Raw genomic sequence first — 19,093 nt, 5'->3', positions numbered from 1 at the left:
TTATAGTGTATGAGGGAAACCGATGTATGTTGGGTGATACCTTATAGTGTATGAGGGGAAACTGATGTATGTTGGGTAATACCTTATAGTGTATGAGGTAAACTGATATGTGTTGGGTGATACCTTATAGTGTATGAGGGAAACTGATGTGTGTTGGGTAATACCTTATAGTGTATGAGGGAAACTGATGTGTGTTGGGTAATACCTTATAGTGTATGAGGGAAACCGATGTATGTTGGGTGATACCTTATGGTGTATGAGGGGAAAATGATGTATGTTGGGTGATACCTTATAGTGTATGAGGGAAACTGATGTGTGTTGGGAGATACCTTATAGTGTATGAGGGAAACCGATGTGTGTTGGGTGATACCTTATAGTGTATGAGGGAAACCGATGTATGTTGGGTGATACCTTATGGTGTATGAGGGGAAAATGATGTATGTTGGGTGATACCTTATAGTGTATGAGGGAAACTGATGTGTGTTGGGAGATACCTTATGGTGTATGAGGGGAAACTGATGTATGTTGGGTGATACCTTATAGTGTATGAGGGGAAACTGATGTGTGTTGGGTGATACCTTATAGTGTATGAGGGAAACTGATGTGTGTTGGGTAATACCTTATAGTGTATGAGGGAAACTGATGTGTGTTGGGTAATACCTTATAGTGTATTAGGGGGAAACTGATGTATGTTGGGTAATACCTTATAGTGTATGAGGGAAACTGATATGTGTTGGGTAATACCTTATAGTGTATGAGGGAAACTGATGTGTGTTGGGTAATACCTTATAGTGTATGAGGGAAACTGATGTGTGTTGGGTAATACCTTATAGTGTATGAGGGAAACTGATGTGTGTTGGGTAATATCTTATAGTGTATGAGGGAAACTGATGTGTGTTGGGTGATACCTTATAGTGTATTAGGGGGAAACTGATGTGTGTTGGGAGATACCTTATAGTGTATTAGGGGGAAACTGATGTATGTTGGGTGATACCTTTTAGTGTATTAGGGGGAAACTGATGTGTGTTGGGAGATACCTTATAGTGTATGAGGGAAACAGATGTGTGTTGGGTAATACCTTATAGTGTATGAGGGAAACTGATATGTGTTGGGTAATACCTTATAGTGTATGAGGGAAACTGATGTGTGTTGGGTAATACCTTTATAGAGTATGTGGGGGAAACTGATGTGTGTTGGGTGATACCTTATAGTGTATGAGGGAAACCGATGTATGTTGGGAGATACCTTATAGTGTATGAGGGGAAACTGATGTGTGTTGGGTAATACCTTATAGTGTATGAGGGAAACTGATATGTGTTGGGTGATACCTTATAGTGTATGAGGGAAACAGATGTGTGTTGGGTAATACCTTATAGTGTATGAGGGAAACTGATGTGTGTTGGGTGATACCTTTATAGAGTATGTGGGGGAAACTGATGTGTGTTGGGTGATACCTTATAGTGTATGAGGGAAACTGATGTGTGTTGGGTGATACCTTATAGTGTATGAGGGAAACTGATGTGTGTTGGGTAATACCTTATAGTGTATGAGGGAAACTGATGTGTGTTGGGTAATACCTTATAGTGTATGAGGGAAACTGATGTGTGTTGGGTAATACCTTATAGTGTATGAGGGAAACTGATGTGTGTTGGGTAATACCTTATAGTGTATGAGGGAAACTGATGTGTGTTGGGTAATACCTTATAGTGTATGAGGGAAACTGATGTGTGTTGGGTAATACCTTATAGTGTATGAGGGAAACTGATGTGTGTTGGGTGATACCTTATAGTGTATGAGGGAAACCAATGTATGTTGGGAGATACCTTATAGTGTATGAGGGGAAACTGATGTGTGTTGGGTAATACCTTATAGTGTATGAGGGAAACTGATGTGTGTTGGGTGATACCTTATAGTGTATGAGGGAAACTGATGTGTGTTGGGTAATACCTTATAGTGTATGAGGGAAACTGATGTGTGTTGGGTGATACCTTATAGTGTATGAGGGAAACTGATGTGTGTTGGGTGATACCTTGGGGAGCTGTTTGATTGGTTTGTTAAGTGGGACTATTCCCTTTATCTCTGTCTCAACAAAAGAGGGGGGAAAAGTGATAAAAGAAATACAAAATACTATGGGAAAGGTTAACTAAACGATGAAAAGCCTTAAAGCACCTTATGCTCCAATGGAATAGATGGGCCATAAGGCACTTAAATGTCAAGCACTGGGTAGCCAATATAGCCCTAAATGCACATGGGGGATTTATAGAAGGTATACTGAAAATACAATACTCATGGAACATTCAGAAAGAGACTTACAGGGTGCATTGGCCTCAGAATTATTTTCTGCCCATCTGTGGTTGCCTCCATCACTGACCTCTTCAGATGTCCCCACCTGGACATTAAGTAGAGGATATGCCTCTGGTTGTGTCTCATAAGGATCTTCCTCTAGCTCCTCAACCATCGGTGAGCACTGAGCAGATGGTGGCTCTTCTTCTTCCTCAATGTCTAGTGTGTCCTCCCTTCTGCTAACCGAATAGATCATCTTGGGGGTCATAGTCTTGGCTGCCATCTTTTCTAGACGGGTGAGCCGCGTCCTCTCGCTTGGTGACCCCCCTTCTGCCTTTGCCTCTTCTCTTCTTATCTTGAGGAGCTTCTTCCTGGCTGCCCTCCTCAAGTCATGCCACCTTTTCTTGATGTCTGCAATGGTCCGAGAAGTGACTCCCTGAGCATTCACTCTCTTCAAGATATCGGCCCACTTGGTGTCCTTCCGCTGGGCTTTGGCTGGGTCGTGCTGGACGCTGAAGAGCAGCTTGTTGTGGGTAGAAAGCTCTTCCGCTACAATGACCAACTCCTCTGGGGTGAATCTTGCCTTCTTCTTTAGTACTTTGGCTTGCCGACGCCTTGAGACTGTTGCCTGCCCCGTTGGCGGAGCTGCCAGACAAAGATGGATTGCATAAGGTGGAAGGGTGGTCATTACATAATGAGAAGTCTTCATCGTATTGAGCATAATCCACCCGGATTGCATGATCTGAACTCCATCCCACTATCTAATCTCTCTCCCTCTTAAAGCAGCAATCCCCCCCCCAAAAAAAAAAAATGAAGTCATAACATCTGGTGCTGATCTATTTCTGACTTTGATTTGGTCTGAATCTTAATTTCTTGCCGTTTTAATGCAACAGTAGCTCTCAGTATTAGGAATCGCCATATTTATCAAAATGGGTGTGGAAATATTTTTATGGGTAGGTTAAGATGCCCTTTCACGGAACGACATGCAAGTTCATCATTTTAATTGCACTAATTAGGTTTCTTCTGCATAGCTCCTTCATTGAAAGAGGCCATCAAAAGAGGGCCATATTGTTCGGCCAATTTTTTTTTATTTTTTTAACATGGGATTGAAGCAGGGGGTCTCCTGCTAACCCCATTAAATTTCAGCTCTGAGATCCCCTGCTTCAATCCTATGTTAAATTTTTTTTTTTTTTAAATGCACCCCCACCCCCCCAAAATCGCCAGTTTTTACAGACCTCTGTAGGGGTCGCCGGTAGCCGCTCCACTCAGCTAGCAGGTATCACGTATTGACCGCTTTCAAAGCTCTCGCGCCCTGCGGGCCAATAGGAAGCTGTGATGTCATCCGGTGCAGCTTCCTATTGGCCTGCGTGACACGGGAGCTTAAAACGTTGCAGAGATACCAGCGCCCCCTACGGAGGGAAGTATCTCGGGAAGCAGAGGGTCCCCAGAGCTGAAATTAATGGGGTTCAGTCCTGGAGACCCCCTGCTTCAACCCTATGTATAAAAAAAAAACCCTGCTTAGTTTGCTCCTTTAAGATGCCTTTTAACAGAATGACATGTTCATCATTCTAATTGAGCTAATTAGATGGAACTCCCGATTTCAACTTGATGACTCACTCTAAAACTACACAGGACCTCAGAAACGTCCTACGTGCCAGTGCCACCCCTTCCTCAGCTGCTGCCGCCATGAATCGAGATGTGTAATCCGCTGGAGAAACATCCAGGCAACAGGGAGCTTTGGGATTTCAAAGGAGATGCTCTTAAAGAGACCTGCTATCGTACACTGCAATAGTGCCGATCGGGGTAACTATCCCACAACGAAACTACAAGTGGGCTCAAAGTCTTAGTTCTAAAATCATAGAAACATAGAATCGGACGGCTCCGATGAGAACCACGAAGCCCACCCAGTCAACCCATTTTCTTATCTGCTGTAAAACCTCTGACCCTCCTTGATCATTGGCTTTCTTTCCGATTTAGGACACCCTTCTGTCGATCTCAGGCATTTCTTATAATTCATTTCCTGTGTTCGCCCCTACCACCTCTGCTGGGAGTCTTTTCCCTGAATCCACCACCCTTTCCGTCAAGAAGTACTCCCTCACATTACCCGTGTGGCCCAGCTTCAGAGAATGACCTCATGTTCTAGCTCCTCTCTTTCTCTTGTTGTCTTTTTTGGGGGGGTTAGGGGGGCAGTGAGGAGTCGCTGTTTTAATATTTATTTTTTTGGTGGGGGGGAGTTGCAAATAAAATTGACACGTGCGCCCATCTCCGGTCTAGGACAGCTGGGCGCGGCAGCTAGCCGCCACTCACCTTGCCACCGGGACAGCTCTCCGTCGGCCATTTCTCCACCAAGGTAAGCCCATAACCTTACCCCTTGCCCTAATATGCCCTAACACTAATGCTACCCCCTTCCCTAAAAACCTTCACCTCTTACTCTAAGCCAATAATCACAATTCCCTGCCCTAAAAAACTAACTAACTATTTACCCAAAAACCCATATCCGTAACCCCAACTTACCTTATAGTGGCAAAAGCCAAACGCTGGTGCCGACAACGGTCGTGACTAAATGTCTGATTGTGCCTATCTCTACCCGACACACTGACCCCACGGAAACACACAATGACCCCCCACAGAAACACACTGACCCCCCACGGAAACATACACTGACCCCCATGGAAACATACACTGACCCGCCACGGAAACACACTGACCCCCCACGGAAACATACACTGACCCCCCACGGAAACATACACTGACCCCCCACGGAAACACACTGACCCCCCATAGAAACACACACTGACCCCCATGGAAACACACACACTGACCCCACGGAAACACACACTAACCCCCCACGGAAACACACTGACCCCCCACGGAAACATACACTGACCCCCATGGAAACATACACTGACCCCCCATGGAAACATACACTGACCCCCCACGGAAACACACTGACCCCCCACAGAAACACACACTGACCCCCATGGAAACACACACACTGACCCCCACAGAAACCCACACAACTGCTGACATCGTTGGTACGATTTCACAAATTGCCTCTTACCCAGAGAACTACGGGACTGGTCATTTTCCATCACATCGCTGGAAGTTTCCTTCTCTTCATCTATATATTCCCACTCCTGCTCAGACTTTATTTGTATCTGAAACACAGGTAACTCTTAATAGAACCGGTTCGTACACACAATTGCGAGGTGACCCAGTGATTTTTTTAAGTTGCCAGTAACCGGAAAAAATACAAGAAGAAAAGGGGCGGTTTAATGTAATACAAACATATTTGTAAATGAGTGTTATCAGCTTCCTTAGAAAGAGACAGGCCCCATTACAGTGGAAATCCTTCCTAGGGGCAAAATGTACTAATGGCAGTGACATGTTTAAGGGGTCAGTCCCTCCTAGGGGCAAAGTGTACTAATGGCAGTGACAGGGTTAATGGGTCAGTCCCTCCTAGGGCCAAAGTGTACTAATGGCAGTGACATGGTTAAGGGATCAGTCCCTCCTAGGGGCAAAGTGTACTAATGGCAGTGACTCAGTCCCTCCTAGGGGCAAAGTGTACTAATGACAGTGACATGGTTAAGGGGACTGTCCCTCCTAGGGGCAAAGTGTACTAATGGCAGTGACATGGTTAAGGGGACTGTCCCTCCTAGGGGCAAAGTGTACTAATGGCTGTGACATGGTTAAGGGGTCAGTCCCTCCTAGGGGCAAAGTGTACTAATGGCAGTGACATGGTTAAGGGGACTGTCCCTCCTAGGGGCAAAGTGTACTAATGGCTGTGACATGGTTAAGGGGTCAGTCCCCCCTAGGGGCAAAGTGTACTAATGACAGTGACATGGTTAAGGGGACAGTCCCTCCTAGGGGCAAAGTGTACTAATGGCAGTGACATGGTTAAGGGGTCAGACCCTTCTAGGGGCAAAGTGTACTAATGGCAGTGAAATGTGTGACATAGTCCAAAGATGTTATGCAGCTTTCTGCCCCGTTATAGGTCAGAAAGTGCAGGAATTGTGCAAAATGATCCATTCCACAGCTTCACATTAACTCAGGCTGGTGGATGGAAAATCCAGACCACAGATTACAATGTGTCTAGTTCTCCTTCACCTGCTCTCCTAATCACTAGCACAGTTATTTAGAGCAGAGAGGTTTGCATTTCAGTCTCTCTTCTTAGAGCCTGGAGACTGGGGATTTCGCTGCTCCCCTGCATCCAGTTCGGGGTGAACGGCCGCTCCAAGTATCACAGTACCAGAAGATTTGCCTGGACACTTGGGACCGAGTTCCCACCACGAACAGATAAGACAAGCACATGTTTATTGCCGTATCTAAAAGACTGTTTGCTTCATCTAGTGACACTAAATGAGAGGGCATTGTTTTAAACTGGGGAACAAGGTTAGTTGGCCCAGTAGCAGTTAGAGAGGCTGATTCTGCTGTGTAGTTAGATCCCTGAATGGGATAGGATTTTGTTTATTTGATTTGGTTTGGTTCTTAAAAGTGACACTGTGAAATGCTATAACACTGATATGAGTAAACCGCTGAAGGTTAATGTCTTGAGTGCCTCCTGCCTACACATGTTAAAGCAGCAGTCCCTTATTTGGATGAAAATAAAGCAGGCAGAAGCCTGAGTTAAGCAACGTAATACTTTGCATGATCCTGTTTATTGTATAATTAACCCTAGAAGACTGTGTCGGGAAGAACCCAGACAGACGTCAGCGTTACAAAAGAGGGGCGTTTGTCACACATGGTTAAGGGTCAGTCCCTCCTAGGGGCAAAGTGTACTAATGGCAGTGACATGTTTAAGGGCGCAGTCCCTCCTAGGGGCAAAGTGTACTAATGGCAGTAACAGGGTTAAGGGGACTGTCCCTTCTAGGGGCAAAGTGTACTAATGGCAGTGACAGCTTTTTAAACTCATATCTGACACCTATGATTATTAGATTTAAAGCGTCCGTCTGCACTGATTTTATTTTACTTACTTTAAGAGATTTCTTCTTGCCCATTCCAAAGTCGTTTTAATTCTTAAATCTGCCGCAACGTTCAGGAGATAGAAGCGTTGGAAATATTAAGTGTCTGGGCGGTTAAAATGGAGATCTCCCCAGAGCCCAGTGCTGTCTATAGGTTACCATGGTAAACTGAGAAGCTGGAAAGGAAATAACAATCATGATTTTTAACACACACACAAACACGTTTAAGGAGGAAGATACTAACATACGAGTTAATACCAAAAAAGACAAAAATAGGACAAGCACCAAGCACAGCCTTCTTTTAGTAAAAATAAATATAATGCAGCATATATAGTGCAGCAGGCAGGTAACAGCCCCGCGGTTAAGCAGCGCAGCAGGCAGGAAACAGCCCCGCGGTTAAGCAGCGCAGGAGGCAGGTAACAGCCCCGCGGTTAAGCAGCGCAGGAGGCAGGTAACAGCCCCGCGGTTAAGCAGCGCAGCAGGCAGGTAACAGCCCCGCGGTTAAGCAGCGCAGCAGGCAGGTAACAGCCCCGCGGTTAAGCAGCGCAGCAGGCAGGTAACAGCCCCGCGGTTAAGCAGCGCAGCAGGCAGGTAACAGCCCCGCGGTTAAGCAGCGCAGCAGGCAGGTAACAGCCCCGCGGTTAAGCAGCGCAGCAGGCAGGTAACAGCCCCGCGGTTAAGCAGCGCAGCAGGCAGGAAACAGCCCCGCGGTTAAGCAGCGCAGCAGGCAGGTAACAGCCCCGCGGTTAAGCAGCGCAGCAGGCAGGTAACAGCCCCGCGGTTAAGCAGCGCAGCAGGCAGGTAACAGCCCCGCGGTTAAGCAGCGCAGCAGGCAACAGCCCCGCGGTTAAGCAGCGCAGCAGGCAACAGCCCCGCGGTTAAGCAGCGCAGCAGGCAGGTAACAGCTCCGCGGTTAAGCAGCGCAGCAGGCAGGAAACAGCTCCGCGGTTAAGCAGCGCAGCAGGTAACAGCCCCGCGGTTAAGCAGCGCAGGAGGCAGGTAACAGCCCCGCGGTTAAGCAGCGCAGCAGGCAGGAAACAGCCCCGCGGTTAAGCAGCGCAGCAGGCAGGTAACAGCCCCGCGGTTAAGCAGCGCAGCAGGCAGGTAACAGCCCCGCGGTTAAGCAGCGCAGCAGGCAACAGCCCCGCGGTTAAGCAGCGCAGCAGGCAGGTAACAGCTCCGCGGTTAAGCAGCGCAGCAGGCAGGAAACAGCTCCGCGGTTAAGCAGCGCAGCAGGCAACAGCCCCGCGGTTAAGCAGCGCAGCAGGCAGGTAACAGCCCCGCGGTTAAGCAGCGCAGCAGGCAGGAAACAGCCCCGCGGTTAAGCAGCGCAGCAGGCAACAGCCCCGCGGTTAAGCAGCGCAGCAGGCAGGTAACAGCCCCGCGGTTAAGCAGCGCAGCAGGCAGGTAACAGCCCCGCGGTTAAGCAGCGCAGCAGGCAGGAAACAGCCCCGCGGTTAAGCAGCGCAGCAGGCAGGTAACAGCCCCGCGGTTAAGCAGCGCAGCAGGCAGGAAACAGCCCCGCGGTTAAGCAGCGCAGCAGGCAGGAAACAGCCCCGCGGTTAAGCAGCGCAGCAGGCAGGAAACAGCCCCGCGGTTAAGCAGCGCAGCAGGCAGGCAACAGCCCCGCGGTTAAGCAGCGCAGCAGGTAACAGCCCCGCGGTTAAGCAGCGCAGCAGGCAGGCAGGCAACAGCCCCGCGGTTAAGCAGCGCAGCAGGCAGGTAACAGCCCCGCGGTTAAGCAGCGCAGCAGGCAGGAAACAGCCCCGCGGTTAAGCAGCGCAGCAGGCAGGAAACAGCCCCGCGGTTAAGCAGCGCAGCAGGTAACAGCCCCGCGGTTAAGCAGCGCAGCAGGCAGGCAACAGCCCCGCGGTTAAGCAGCGCGGCAGGAAACAGCCCCGCGGTTAAGCAGCGCAGCAGGCAGGAAACAGCCCCGCGGTTAAGCAGCGCAGCAGGCAGGAAACAGCCCCGCGGTTAAGCAGCGCAGCAGGCAGGAAACAGCCCCGCGGTTAAGCAGCGCAGCAGGCAGGAAACAGCCCCGCGGTTAAGCAGCGCAGCAGGCAGGTAACAGCCCCGCGGTTAAGCAGCGCAGCAGGTAACAGCCCCGCGGTTAAGCAGCGCAGCAGGCAGGAAACAGCCCCGCGGTTAAGCAGCGCAGCAGGCAGGAAACAGCCCCGCGGTTAAGCAGCGCAGCAGGCAGGTAACAGCCCCGCGGTTAAGCAGCGCAGCAGGCAGGAAACAGCCCCGCGGTTAAGCAGCGCAGCAGGCAGGAAACAGCCCCGCGGTTAAGCAGCGCAGCAGGCAGGAAACAGCCCCGCGGTTAAGCAGCGCAGCAGGCAGGAAACAGCCCCGCGGTTAAGCAGCGCAGCAGGCAGGAAACAGCCCCGCGGTTAAGCAGCGCAGCAGGCAGGAAACAGCCCCGCGGTTAAGCAGCGCAGCAGGCAGGAAACAGCTAACCCGCAGCTCTAGATTCAAGCCAGTTTCACAATGTGTCAGTGTATAAATGTCCATAATCCCCTGAACAGGTAGTCAGCACGATGACAGGCAACAGGTGGTGTACTCACGGAGCCATGCTGCTTGATTCTGCAGGTCTGTGAATCCTGGCGTGCGTCCCGCTGGTAAAACGTGGCGAGTAAGTAGAAGGAGATTTAGAGATCTGGAGGCAGGATCATGAAAAAATAAAATGAAAGTTATTGAGGCCTGGTGCCAAAAGCAGAGAAGTACAGGCGCAGATCTGCCGCGTTTCCCGCCATCCCCGCCAGCTCTTCCCTGTGTGGCCGCCTCCATTCTGCCGCGTTCCTGCTACTTTGGCATTCCGGCGTCAGCAACGTCTCGCCGTGATGTCCCATTGCCATGGCAACGAGGCGCCGTGCGACGTCACGGTGGGGGGTCCACAGGGCCATTTGACAGTGGGATTCCAAAGGAGCAGGAATGCGGCAGAAAGAAGGCGGCCACGCAGGCGAGCGCCTTCCCATTAGGTCCGATAGGCCAGACAGCGCGGCCAAATTATACGGGGACGGAAATTTTTGCCGCCGCAAAATGTTGCCGCCTTAGGCCCGTCACTAATGGACAAAAGAAGAAGAAAAAAAAAGAACTGGGTGTGAACCGTCCGTAAAACGGAGAAAGGGACAAGAGAGGAGCGTGCCTGTCAGGCTTAGCCTGGAAGCCAATGAAAGCTGTGACATCACTGTGAGCTGATATTGCAGCTTACGACTGGGTGACCCCTAGGGTTGCCAGGTGGCTTCTCCAATAATACTGGGCACAATGGTGAAAGCTGCAACGCGCTCGAGACAAACACACACATACAACTCTCCGCTCCATGCTGTTTCCTCCTCTCCTTGGCCCCACCCTCAGGCTTCTTACACCTCCTCCTGATTGGCTGCTTGCTGGGTAATGCAGCCAATCAGGATGGAGGAAGCTGCCCAGCCCCCTAGCATATGCCCTGCTCGGGGAAATCCTGCGGCCCCCCCAGCCGGTCAGGTCACTATATCCAGAGAGGTAATACCGGACACATACAAGTCCAGCCCAGTATTACCTCATTTTGTACTGGACAGAGTGTACAAATACAGGACAGTCCAGTTTAATACTGGACACCTGGCAACCCTAGCTGACCCCGCAGCCATCTTTGTTTTTCCCAGCAAGTACTGGCAAAAAATAAATTAATATCTCAATCCCTGGAGCTATACGTGCCTCGATTTAACCCCGGATGACCTCCTGCTTCATATAAGGTGGGGGGAAGTACTTGATTTTAGGGGGTGTTGGAGGGAGATGGAGGGGGGGTTGCTGCCAAAAACAGGCACTCACACGGAAATGAACCTCACCATATTCATTAATCAGTTGTCGCCCCTCCAAGTCGCTGCCATTTGTGACACGATTCTGCCGCGTGCAATTCCATGCGGTGCGCAAATGAGGAAATAGCCCAAATTGACATATTCACTGGCTATTCGGAGAGGAGAAGGGAGAACAATTTAGGAGTTGGGATCATTTCCTCCGCCCCCCCCCCCCCCAAAAAAATTACCTATTCTCCACTCAGGGAGATGAATGATACCCGAGAGAGTATTACCTGGGAAACATGCATTAAAAAGCATTCACAACCCCTGTAAGCTCTGAACCCAACACCCACCACACCGGGATTATGATCTAATGCAGGGGTGCTCAACTCCAGTATATCCCAGCTTCAGCACAGGTGGCTCAATCAAAGGCTGATTGAGCCACCTGTGCTGAAGCAGGGATACCCTGAACACCTGACCTATTGGGAGGGGCTTGAGGACTGGAGTTGAGCGCCCCTGATGTAATACACGACAAAAAGCCCCCATGCTTCATCCTACATAACAAATGATATAGTTAAATACCTATCTGTCTTTCTTCTCATAAGTAAAGGGTCTAACTTTGGCCAAATGATTTGACTAAATGACCCTCACTTATGAGAAGACAGATAAGTATTTAACTATATAATTTGTCATATAGGATGAAGCGTTGGGTAATTTTGTCTTTTGTTCCATACATGAGGTCACACTCCTTTTAACACATATGTTCGGTGGGGTGGCTTTGGGTTCTGAGCTTGCAGGGGCTGCGTGTGTTTGGAAATTTCTATTGGTAAATAATTGTTTGGAGGTTTGTAACCGTTCCTCCTTGGTTTTATGATCCCTTACCCCACTTTTAAATAGCCGGTCTTATGCACCTGTGAGTGACCTGTCTATTAAGACGTTTCTTCCTCTATTTGAGAGGTGAAGACAGCGTTTGCAGGTAATGTAGGATCCGCAGAAGTGGGAATAATATGGCCAAAGAATTTGACTAAATGACCCCTAGCAATGAGAAGACAGATACATATTTAATGATATAATTCGTCATATCGGGTGTAGCATTGGTGCTGTCTTTTGTTGTAAAAAAAAACATTTGCATATTACCCAGGTGTCTCCCCAGCACAGTTACAGTAATGGATAACCCCTACGTGGCTTCATAAGCGTGCCTTTACCCAGAATCCTTGTCTGCAGTTTAATCGCTATGTAAAGTAACAGTGAGGTGAATGATGCATGTTTGGGAACCGTTACTAAACATGTTTGTAATACACTGTATGTTGGAGGAGAGAGGGGGGGGGGGTTGCTCATGTGTTTTTCCTCATCATGACCTTATTCTGCCTGGTTTGCAGCCACTATGAGGAATATGTATTGTAAAAAATAAAATCTACCTCTGAGTGGGTTGTCTGGTTTTGTACTTCCTCAACCAAAGCTTTGCGTTACAAACTGTATGATACAGCAAATAGAAGGTGACGGGCTCTATCCATGTTTCAAGTGGATAGAAAACGTGACAGTACGCAAATTTTCTTCTTACCCAGAATCCTTGTCTGTTGTCTAATCACTGTTTGACGTGACTGCGAGCTACAATCTATCGTGTTAATAGTTGCAGTCTGTGTGTGGTTGCTGGTCCTTTGTCACATCCTCGTTTATAAATATGTAACCGACGAATGAACATACGTTCACTGCAAATTGAGGCAGCGCCAACATATGACAACTCTGTAACAACCCTTTATATATACATTATCTGCCTAAATACCCTAGTGTGTTATTACTTTTTGTTTGTAATCAAACATGTATATAATTCATCACCTCTCGTTTGGAGCTATTATTCTCACTGCTTTGTGATTTAATGACATACATCAATGCAAGTTTCCCATTAAAATGTAATTTTATTGCCCATACCTCCAGCATCTCCCTGATGTAATGTATTTAGGGGGGGACATCTCTGCATTAATGAAGACTGTCATATATAATATAATAAATATAACTATATAAATAAAATAGCTAGGTTGCACTGTCCCCACTGGGATCTGCTAGTATCATTTAGCTCTCTGGTATTAATTAAAATAATAATTTTCTCAAATAAATTACAATAACATAAAACAGGTTTTATAAAATCACATATATCCAGATCTATAGTTTTTAAATAAAAAATCCAATCATACCTGGTCAAGCTCAAACCCTTTGTGTATAAGCGATTGTGATTGGAGGGCTGAGCAAAAAGTTGTGAGATGCTGGAATTCTGTGACTTGTAGTTTATAGTGTGGCTGACACCGTGGAACACGCGTTCAAAAAGAACTACAACTCCCATGGTCCCATGCGGCTAGAGAGCGATCACATGGCTGGTATTAGCCAATCAGTGCAGGCCTTCTGTGATGAGTGTTGGGGGGACAGGCGTGAGGTCCTGTACACAAGTTCTCCGCACATGCTCGGCTGCTATTGGAGGATTAATCTGGCCAATGGAACGCGGTGTGCGCAAGGAGCCTTGGGACATGTAGTTATTGTGCCTCTAAGTAGCACAAGCTCTATCTAGAGCTGGACTGCAACTCCCATGCTACCACATCAATAAGATTACATGTAAAGTACAACAGCCAATCAGTGCAGAGACTGTCTCCTGCCTGAAGGGATCAGTACCTCCTAGGGGCAAAGTGTACTAATGGCAGTGACATGTTTAAGGGGACAGTCCCCCCTAGGGGCAAAGTGTACTAATGGCAGTGACATGGTTAAGGGGACAGTCCCTCCTAGGGGCAAATTGTACTAATGGCAGTGACATGGTTAAGGGTCAGTCCCTCCTAGGGGCAAAGTGTACTAATGGCAGTGACATGGTTAAGGGTCAGTCCCTCCTAGGGGCAAAGTGTACTAATGGCAGTGACATGGTTAAGGGTCAGTCCCTCCTAGGGGCAAAGTGTACTAATGGCAGTGATATGTTTAAGGGGACAGTCCCTCCTAGGGGCAAAGTGTACTAATTCCTATGACCAAAGTGTACTTATGGCAGTATGTATATCTTTATATAGTGAAAAAGTTAGCCCATCAAAGGGAAAACAAACGTTATGCCAAAGGTCTTGTCTTATTGTTTACCACCCACAATAAATGTATGTACTTTTTTTTTATACCTGTGGAAGTCGTGTGAGTGCTTCTTTATTCTACATTTCTTTATGTAGCGCTATCCAGGTACACACCGCTTTACAACAGTAATACATGTGACATAATATTATAACATAATGGGAATAAGCGCTGCAGATATAGAAGTAACAATAGGAAAAGGAGTCCCTGCCCTGAAGAGCTCACAATCTAAGTGGTAAATGACGAGAAGTTACAGAAACAGTAGGAGGGTGTTCTGGTAAGTGCGTCTGCAAGGAGTCAAGATCAGTGCATACAAGATGTATATGTAACCCCTCTTAGGGCCGTTCTATACAGGTTGCGGCCATGCGCGTGCATGTGCCGCATGCTTTTCTCTGTATATAGAGCCGGGAGCTGCATTGTGTGTGTGTGTGTGTGTGTGTGTGTTGTGTGAGTGAAATAAGTCCTAAATAAGATTTTGTTAAAGAAAAAAAAAAGTTTAATAAATATTTTTTTATTTTAATTGTGCAATCATTGACACACACACATGCATACACACACACACACATGCATACACACATACACACATACATACATACATACATACACACATACATACATTGGAGCGCCGGTAGCGGCGCAAAATCATCTTTTCCCCGTCTTCGCCGCTGTCTGTCGGCTCCCCGCTCCCTGCCGTGCGCGCGCGGTGCCATTATAGAAAGGTTGACTGACGTTGGTCAACTAAAATTCTGCGCGCACGGCGCTATATAACAGCCCTTATAGCCACAATCTATGTGTGTTATGGTGTGGCCCGAGTACGCATTCCCTTAGTACACCATAATCGGACCCACCAGATGAGTATATATTAACCAGTGCTTTATGGCCCTGTGGGCAACCTTTACCCGAGGGATCCTCACCCTTGGAGATTCCATCTGTCAACACTAATATATATGTATAAAAGGTGAGATGTGCACGCTGCATACAGCAGTACATTTTAATAAATTAGTAAAATATGTAGAAGTGACAAATGCCCACTCACAAGAAATCAGATATAAAAGCGCCGTTTAGCACAACAGCGCTGGTTACCAATCATCATCCGTTGAGAGATATGGGGAAACTCCAGTTTCGAGCCACAACATGTCATCAGGGGAAGCTTCTTAAATGTTACTCCCACCGAGGCTGCAACATACCAGACCGTGATGGATACATGGAGGAGGCGGACGCAGGCCTTAGGGCAAGGTGGCCCCTTTGGGCCCCGCACCTTCGGGGTCCCCGCGATTTCTCCTCTCATTGCTGGGATTCAACTTTCACTGGACCGGACAAGGGAGCTGGAGGAGGGAGCGCAGGGCCCCCCCTGCAGTCGGAACCTGGATCCCGGCGTCAATAGGAGGAGGAAGCGTGACGTCATGCTGCCGGAGGAGGGCTGCTGGTCTAGGAATGACCCTCCCCCACCCCCTTTTTTTTTTTTTAATGGGCGGGAGGGCACTGCCAGCATGTCACCTTGGACACTGTAAAGCCTAAATCCAGCTCTGGGGCCCGGGGATGCAATCAGAGAGGAAAGCAGTCCCATCCAATCCTCCGAATGAAGAAGGAGCTCTTTCCCCTGTTCGTTCCGGAGGTATAATAAGAGTTCGATAAAGTCTGCGCTCCACGGTGACTTGACGAGGATATTCTTAGTTTGTTTGGCTGACTAATTAAACCTTGTAATGAATAACATTTGGTCACTCTTAGGATTTGTATGACTGTTTCCATTCAGCTTTCTCTTATTAATTATTCTATTTTCCTTATAGCCTGTAGTAGCACATCTCTGTCAAGTGTTGCAACACTTAGGAAATAATCCTTAATCACATGCGGATCATATTTCTTTTGTACAGATTTGTCATTCATTAAATTTGTTTGAGTCAGCAAATCCTCCAACAAATTCATTGATGACTGAATTGGCTAATTAGTATGTTGTTTATCCATTTTGTATTGTGATAGCCATTCTTGGCAACTGGTTTAGTGTGGATATCTGTTTTTATGTTGCCATCATTACAGCCGACAGAACAAGATCCAAAAAATTATATAAAATGAATTAATAAGATCCATTAGAGGGTCACTTATTTACTCGCCCAACCAACTTCACACGGATGAGACCCAAAAGGTCGAAATACCTGTAGCTGTGTAACGCTCGGCCTGCCCACAAGCCAGACGAGACCCCGGGGCTGAGTTGGAAAGGAGTAATACCACACACCTAACAGTAAACGGGGGCATGGCCGGAGTGTGGAAGTAGCGTAGATGGTCCGGGTAACAAGAATATAAATGATACCGTACTTGACAGCTCCGGCGAAGAAGGGTAAAGTTCGTAAGCCAAGGTTCGTGGATTGGAGAGAGCAGCGTAGTTGATTATCCGTAAGCCAGGGTCGTGGAGTGGAGAGAGCAGCGTAGTAGATTGTCCGTGAGCCGTGTCCAAGGGTTGTAGAAGTCTGCAGCGTAGAAAGTCCAAAGCGAAGTCCAAGGGGTTCCAAAGAGCTGCGTAGTAGAGTCCAAAGCAAAAGGTCAAATCCAGGGAGGTCAGCAGAATTTCCAGGGACAGGAACAGAGGCTGTAAGACAAGAGAGGCCAGGCAACAGCAGACAGCACCAAGGTACAGAAGCTATGCAGAGCAAAGAGGAAATGGTGAAGGGGGATTAAATAGGGGGCTGGGACCAATCAGGGGGAGTGACGGAGGAGCAGCCCGAAGAAGGACCTGATAGGAGAGCAGAGTGTGAAAGTTTGGGACCAATAGGAGTAAGGGGAGGAACAGAGGAGTGGCGTAAGTAAGACCCAGATAGGGGAGAATTACCAGAGGCTTTGGGAGTGGTCTGAGTAAGGGGAGGAGTGGAGGGACGGACAAGGGAAGGAACATAAAGGGAAGAAGGACCTGGGAGGCGTAGATGATGAGGAAGGGGCGTGCAAGGTACGTGCGCCGCGTCAGAGGAGGCGGAGAATAGGAGAGCCGTACCGGAGGGTTTGGGAGTAGTCAGACGAAGGGGAGGAGCAGAGGGACGGACAGGGGAAGGGTCAGGTGAGGAAGAGGAACCTGGGAGGCGGAGCTGACCGGGCAGGGGCAGAGACACGCAAGTTGCGTGCGCCGCGTCAGCGGAGGCGGAGTCAGGTGCCCGGCGCCAACTAATTGCGGGCCTGGGTCCGCGCGCGCCCATAGGGGTGACGCTCACGGCCTGGAGGTGCGGGGACAGCGGCCAGCAGCAGGGAACGCCGCCGGGGAGCCCGAACGGCCTGTAATGAAGGTAAGGAGGCGCTGGACGCGGGTATACCCACAGCGCGGATCCTTACAAGCTGTCAGTGAGTAGATTTACTGGCTCTGTATTTCTTTAACCCAGGCTAAGATGTGCAATACGGCAAGCATAAGTTTATAGGGGTCCATGTTAAAATGGATAAGAAGTAAAGAGTGACACACTGTGCTCATTTGCATGTCACTACCCAGAATCCCTGGCTGCAGTGGAAGCACTGTTTGCTAAGAGATAAAGGCGAAAGGTAGGGTTGCAGACCTGTCTGAGACATGCAAACACACAAGTGGTATTTTTATTTACTGTACACAAGTTATAGCTACTGTGACATAGTCCAAAGATGTTAGGCAGCTTTCTGCCCCATTTTAGGTCAGAAAGTGCAGGAATAGTTAAATATGATCCGTTCCACAGCTTCCCATTAACTCAGGCAGCAGGATGGAAAATCCAGACCACAGATTACAATGGCTCTAGTTCTCCCTCACCTGCTCTTCTAATCACATGCACAGGTATTTAGAGCAGAGAGGTTTTGCATTTCACTCTCTCTCCTTAGAGCCTGGAGGCTGGGGGTATCACTGCTCCCCGGAATCCAGTTCGGGGTGGACGGCCCCTCCAAGTATCACAGTACCAGAGGATTTGCCTGGACACTTGGGACCGAGTTCCCACCACGAACAGATAAGACAAAACAAATGTTTACTGCTGTTGCTAAAAGACTGTGCTGTATCTAAGTGACCCTAAATTAGAGGGCATTGTTTTAAGCTGGGGAACCAGGTTAGTTGGCCAGCAGCTGTTAGAGAGACTGATTCTGATGTGTAGTTAGATCCCTGAAAGGGATAGGATTTTTGTTTATATAATTTGGTTTCTTGCTATTTGAAATAACAGTGTGGGAAATACTATGACACTGATATAAGTGAACCACTGAATGAAAATGTCTTGAGTGCCTCTAACCTACACATGTTAAAGCTGCAGTCCCTTATTTGGATGAAAATAAAGCAGGCAGAAGCCTGAGTTAAGCAATGTAATACTTTGCATGATCCTGTTTTTTGTATAAATAACCCTAGAAGACTGTGTCGGGAAGAACCCAGACAGACGTCAGCGCTACAAAAGATGGGCGTTTGTCACACTACGCACATTTAAAGTAGCAAGAAGGTTAACCCCTTGGTTGATATACTGCACAGAAACCTGTAACCTTTATACGGCTTTATTGTGACATAGCTTCGTAAACATAACTCTTATCAAACGTAGGCAGCTCCAATAAGTGTGATTCACGCTTACATGGTAGTCACGGCCTGTTTGATATTCAACGAGATATGGGTTTAAAAGACACAAATTCTAACTTTTTACATTTCACAATTATCATTATCTAGGGATAACTTGATTGTGGTCGATGTAAAATATGTTCATATTTACAAAATAACCTCAAACCTTTCATAATAAAGAGAAGACAAAAGAATTTAAAATGAATTCATTTATCTCTTGCCAAACAAATCATGTCATTTATCTCTTGATCTGTGGATGCCACAAGCAGTATGTGGGACTCACCACGAGACTATTGAAAATCTGCACTATGGAACACCTGAGATTGAAAAAAGACCAAAAGATTATGTTCTATTGTGCTCTCCTATTCATGTGATTAGTAGATTATAATCATGGTGCAATAGAGGTAAATAACATATATTAACAGATTGATCAGAAAGATCAAGAAAAGACCCTCCAAAGATGCACT

General features: G+C 47.7%; 1 protein-coding gene across 2 annotated transcripts in view; it reads right to left on the bottom strand.

Moving 5' to 3' along the window:
• LOC142466933 (uncharacterized) overlaps positions 1–13,309 on the bottom strand; it is a 57,976-nt gene extending 44,667 nt beyond the window's left edge. Inside the window, exons 1-6 of one of the 2 annotated variants that reach the window (XM_075572582.1) lie at positions 13,207–13,309; positions 11,066–11,184; positions 9,809–9,900; positions 7,257–7,420; positions 5,345–5,441; positions 2,314–2,928 (exon numbers count right to left, since the gene is read on the bottom strand). In XM_075572582.1, coding sequence (XP_075428697.1) covers positions 2,314–2,928; positions 5,345–5,441; positions 7,257–7,280 — 736 coding nt within the window. In that variant the 5' untranslated portion in view covers positions 7,281–7,420; positions 9,809–9,900; positions 11,066–11,184; positions 13,207–13,309. The remainder of the gene's footprint in view (positions 1–2,313; positions 2,929–5,344; positions 5,442–7,256; positions 7,421–9,808; positions 9,901–11,065; positions 11,185–13,206) is intronic. The other variant, XM_075572583.1, reaches the window with a different exon arrangement.
• Positions 13,310–19,093: the final 5,784 nt, after the last annotated feature.

This window comes from Ascaphus truei, chromosome 15 (genome assembly GCF_040206685.1).
Source record: "Ascaphus truei isolate aAscTru1 chromosome 15, aAscTru1.hap1, whole genome shotgun sequence".
Taxonomy (NCBI): Eukaryota; Metazoa; Chordata; class Amphibia; order Anura; family Ascaphidae; genus Ascaphus; species Ascaphus truei.
This window is presented reverse-complemented; position numbering and strand designations above follow the sequence as displayed.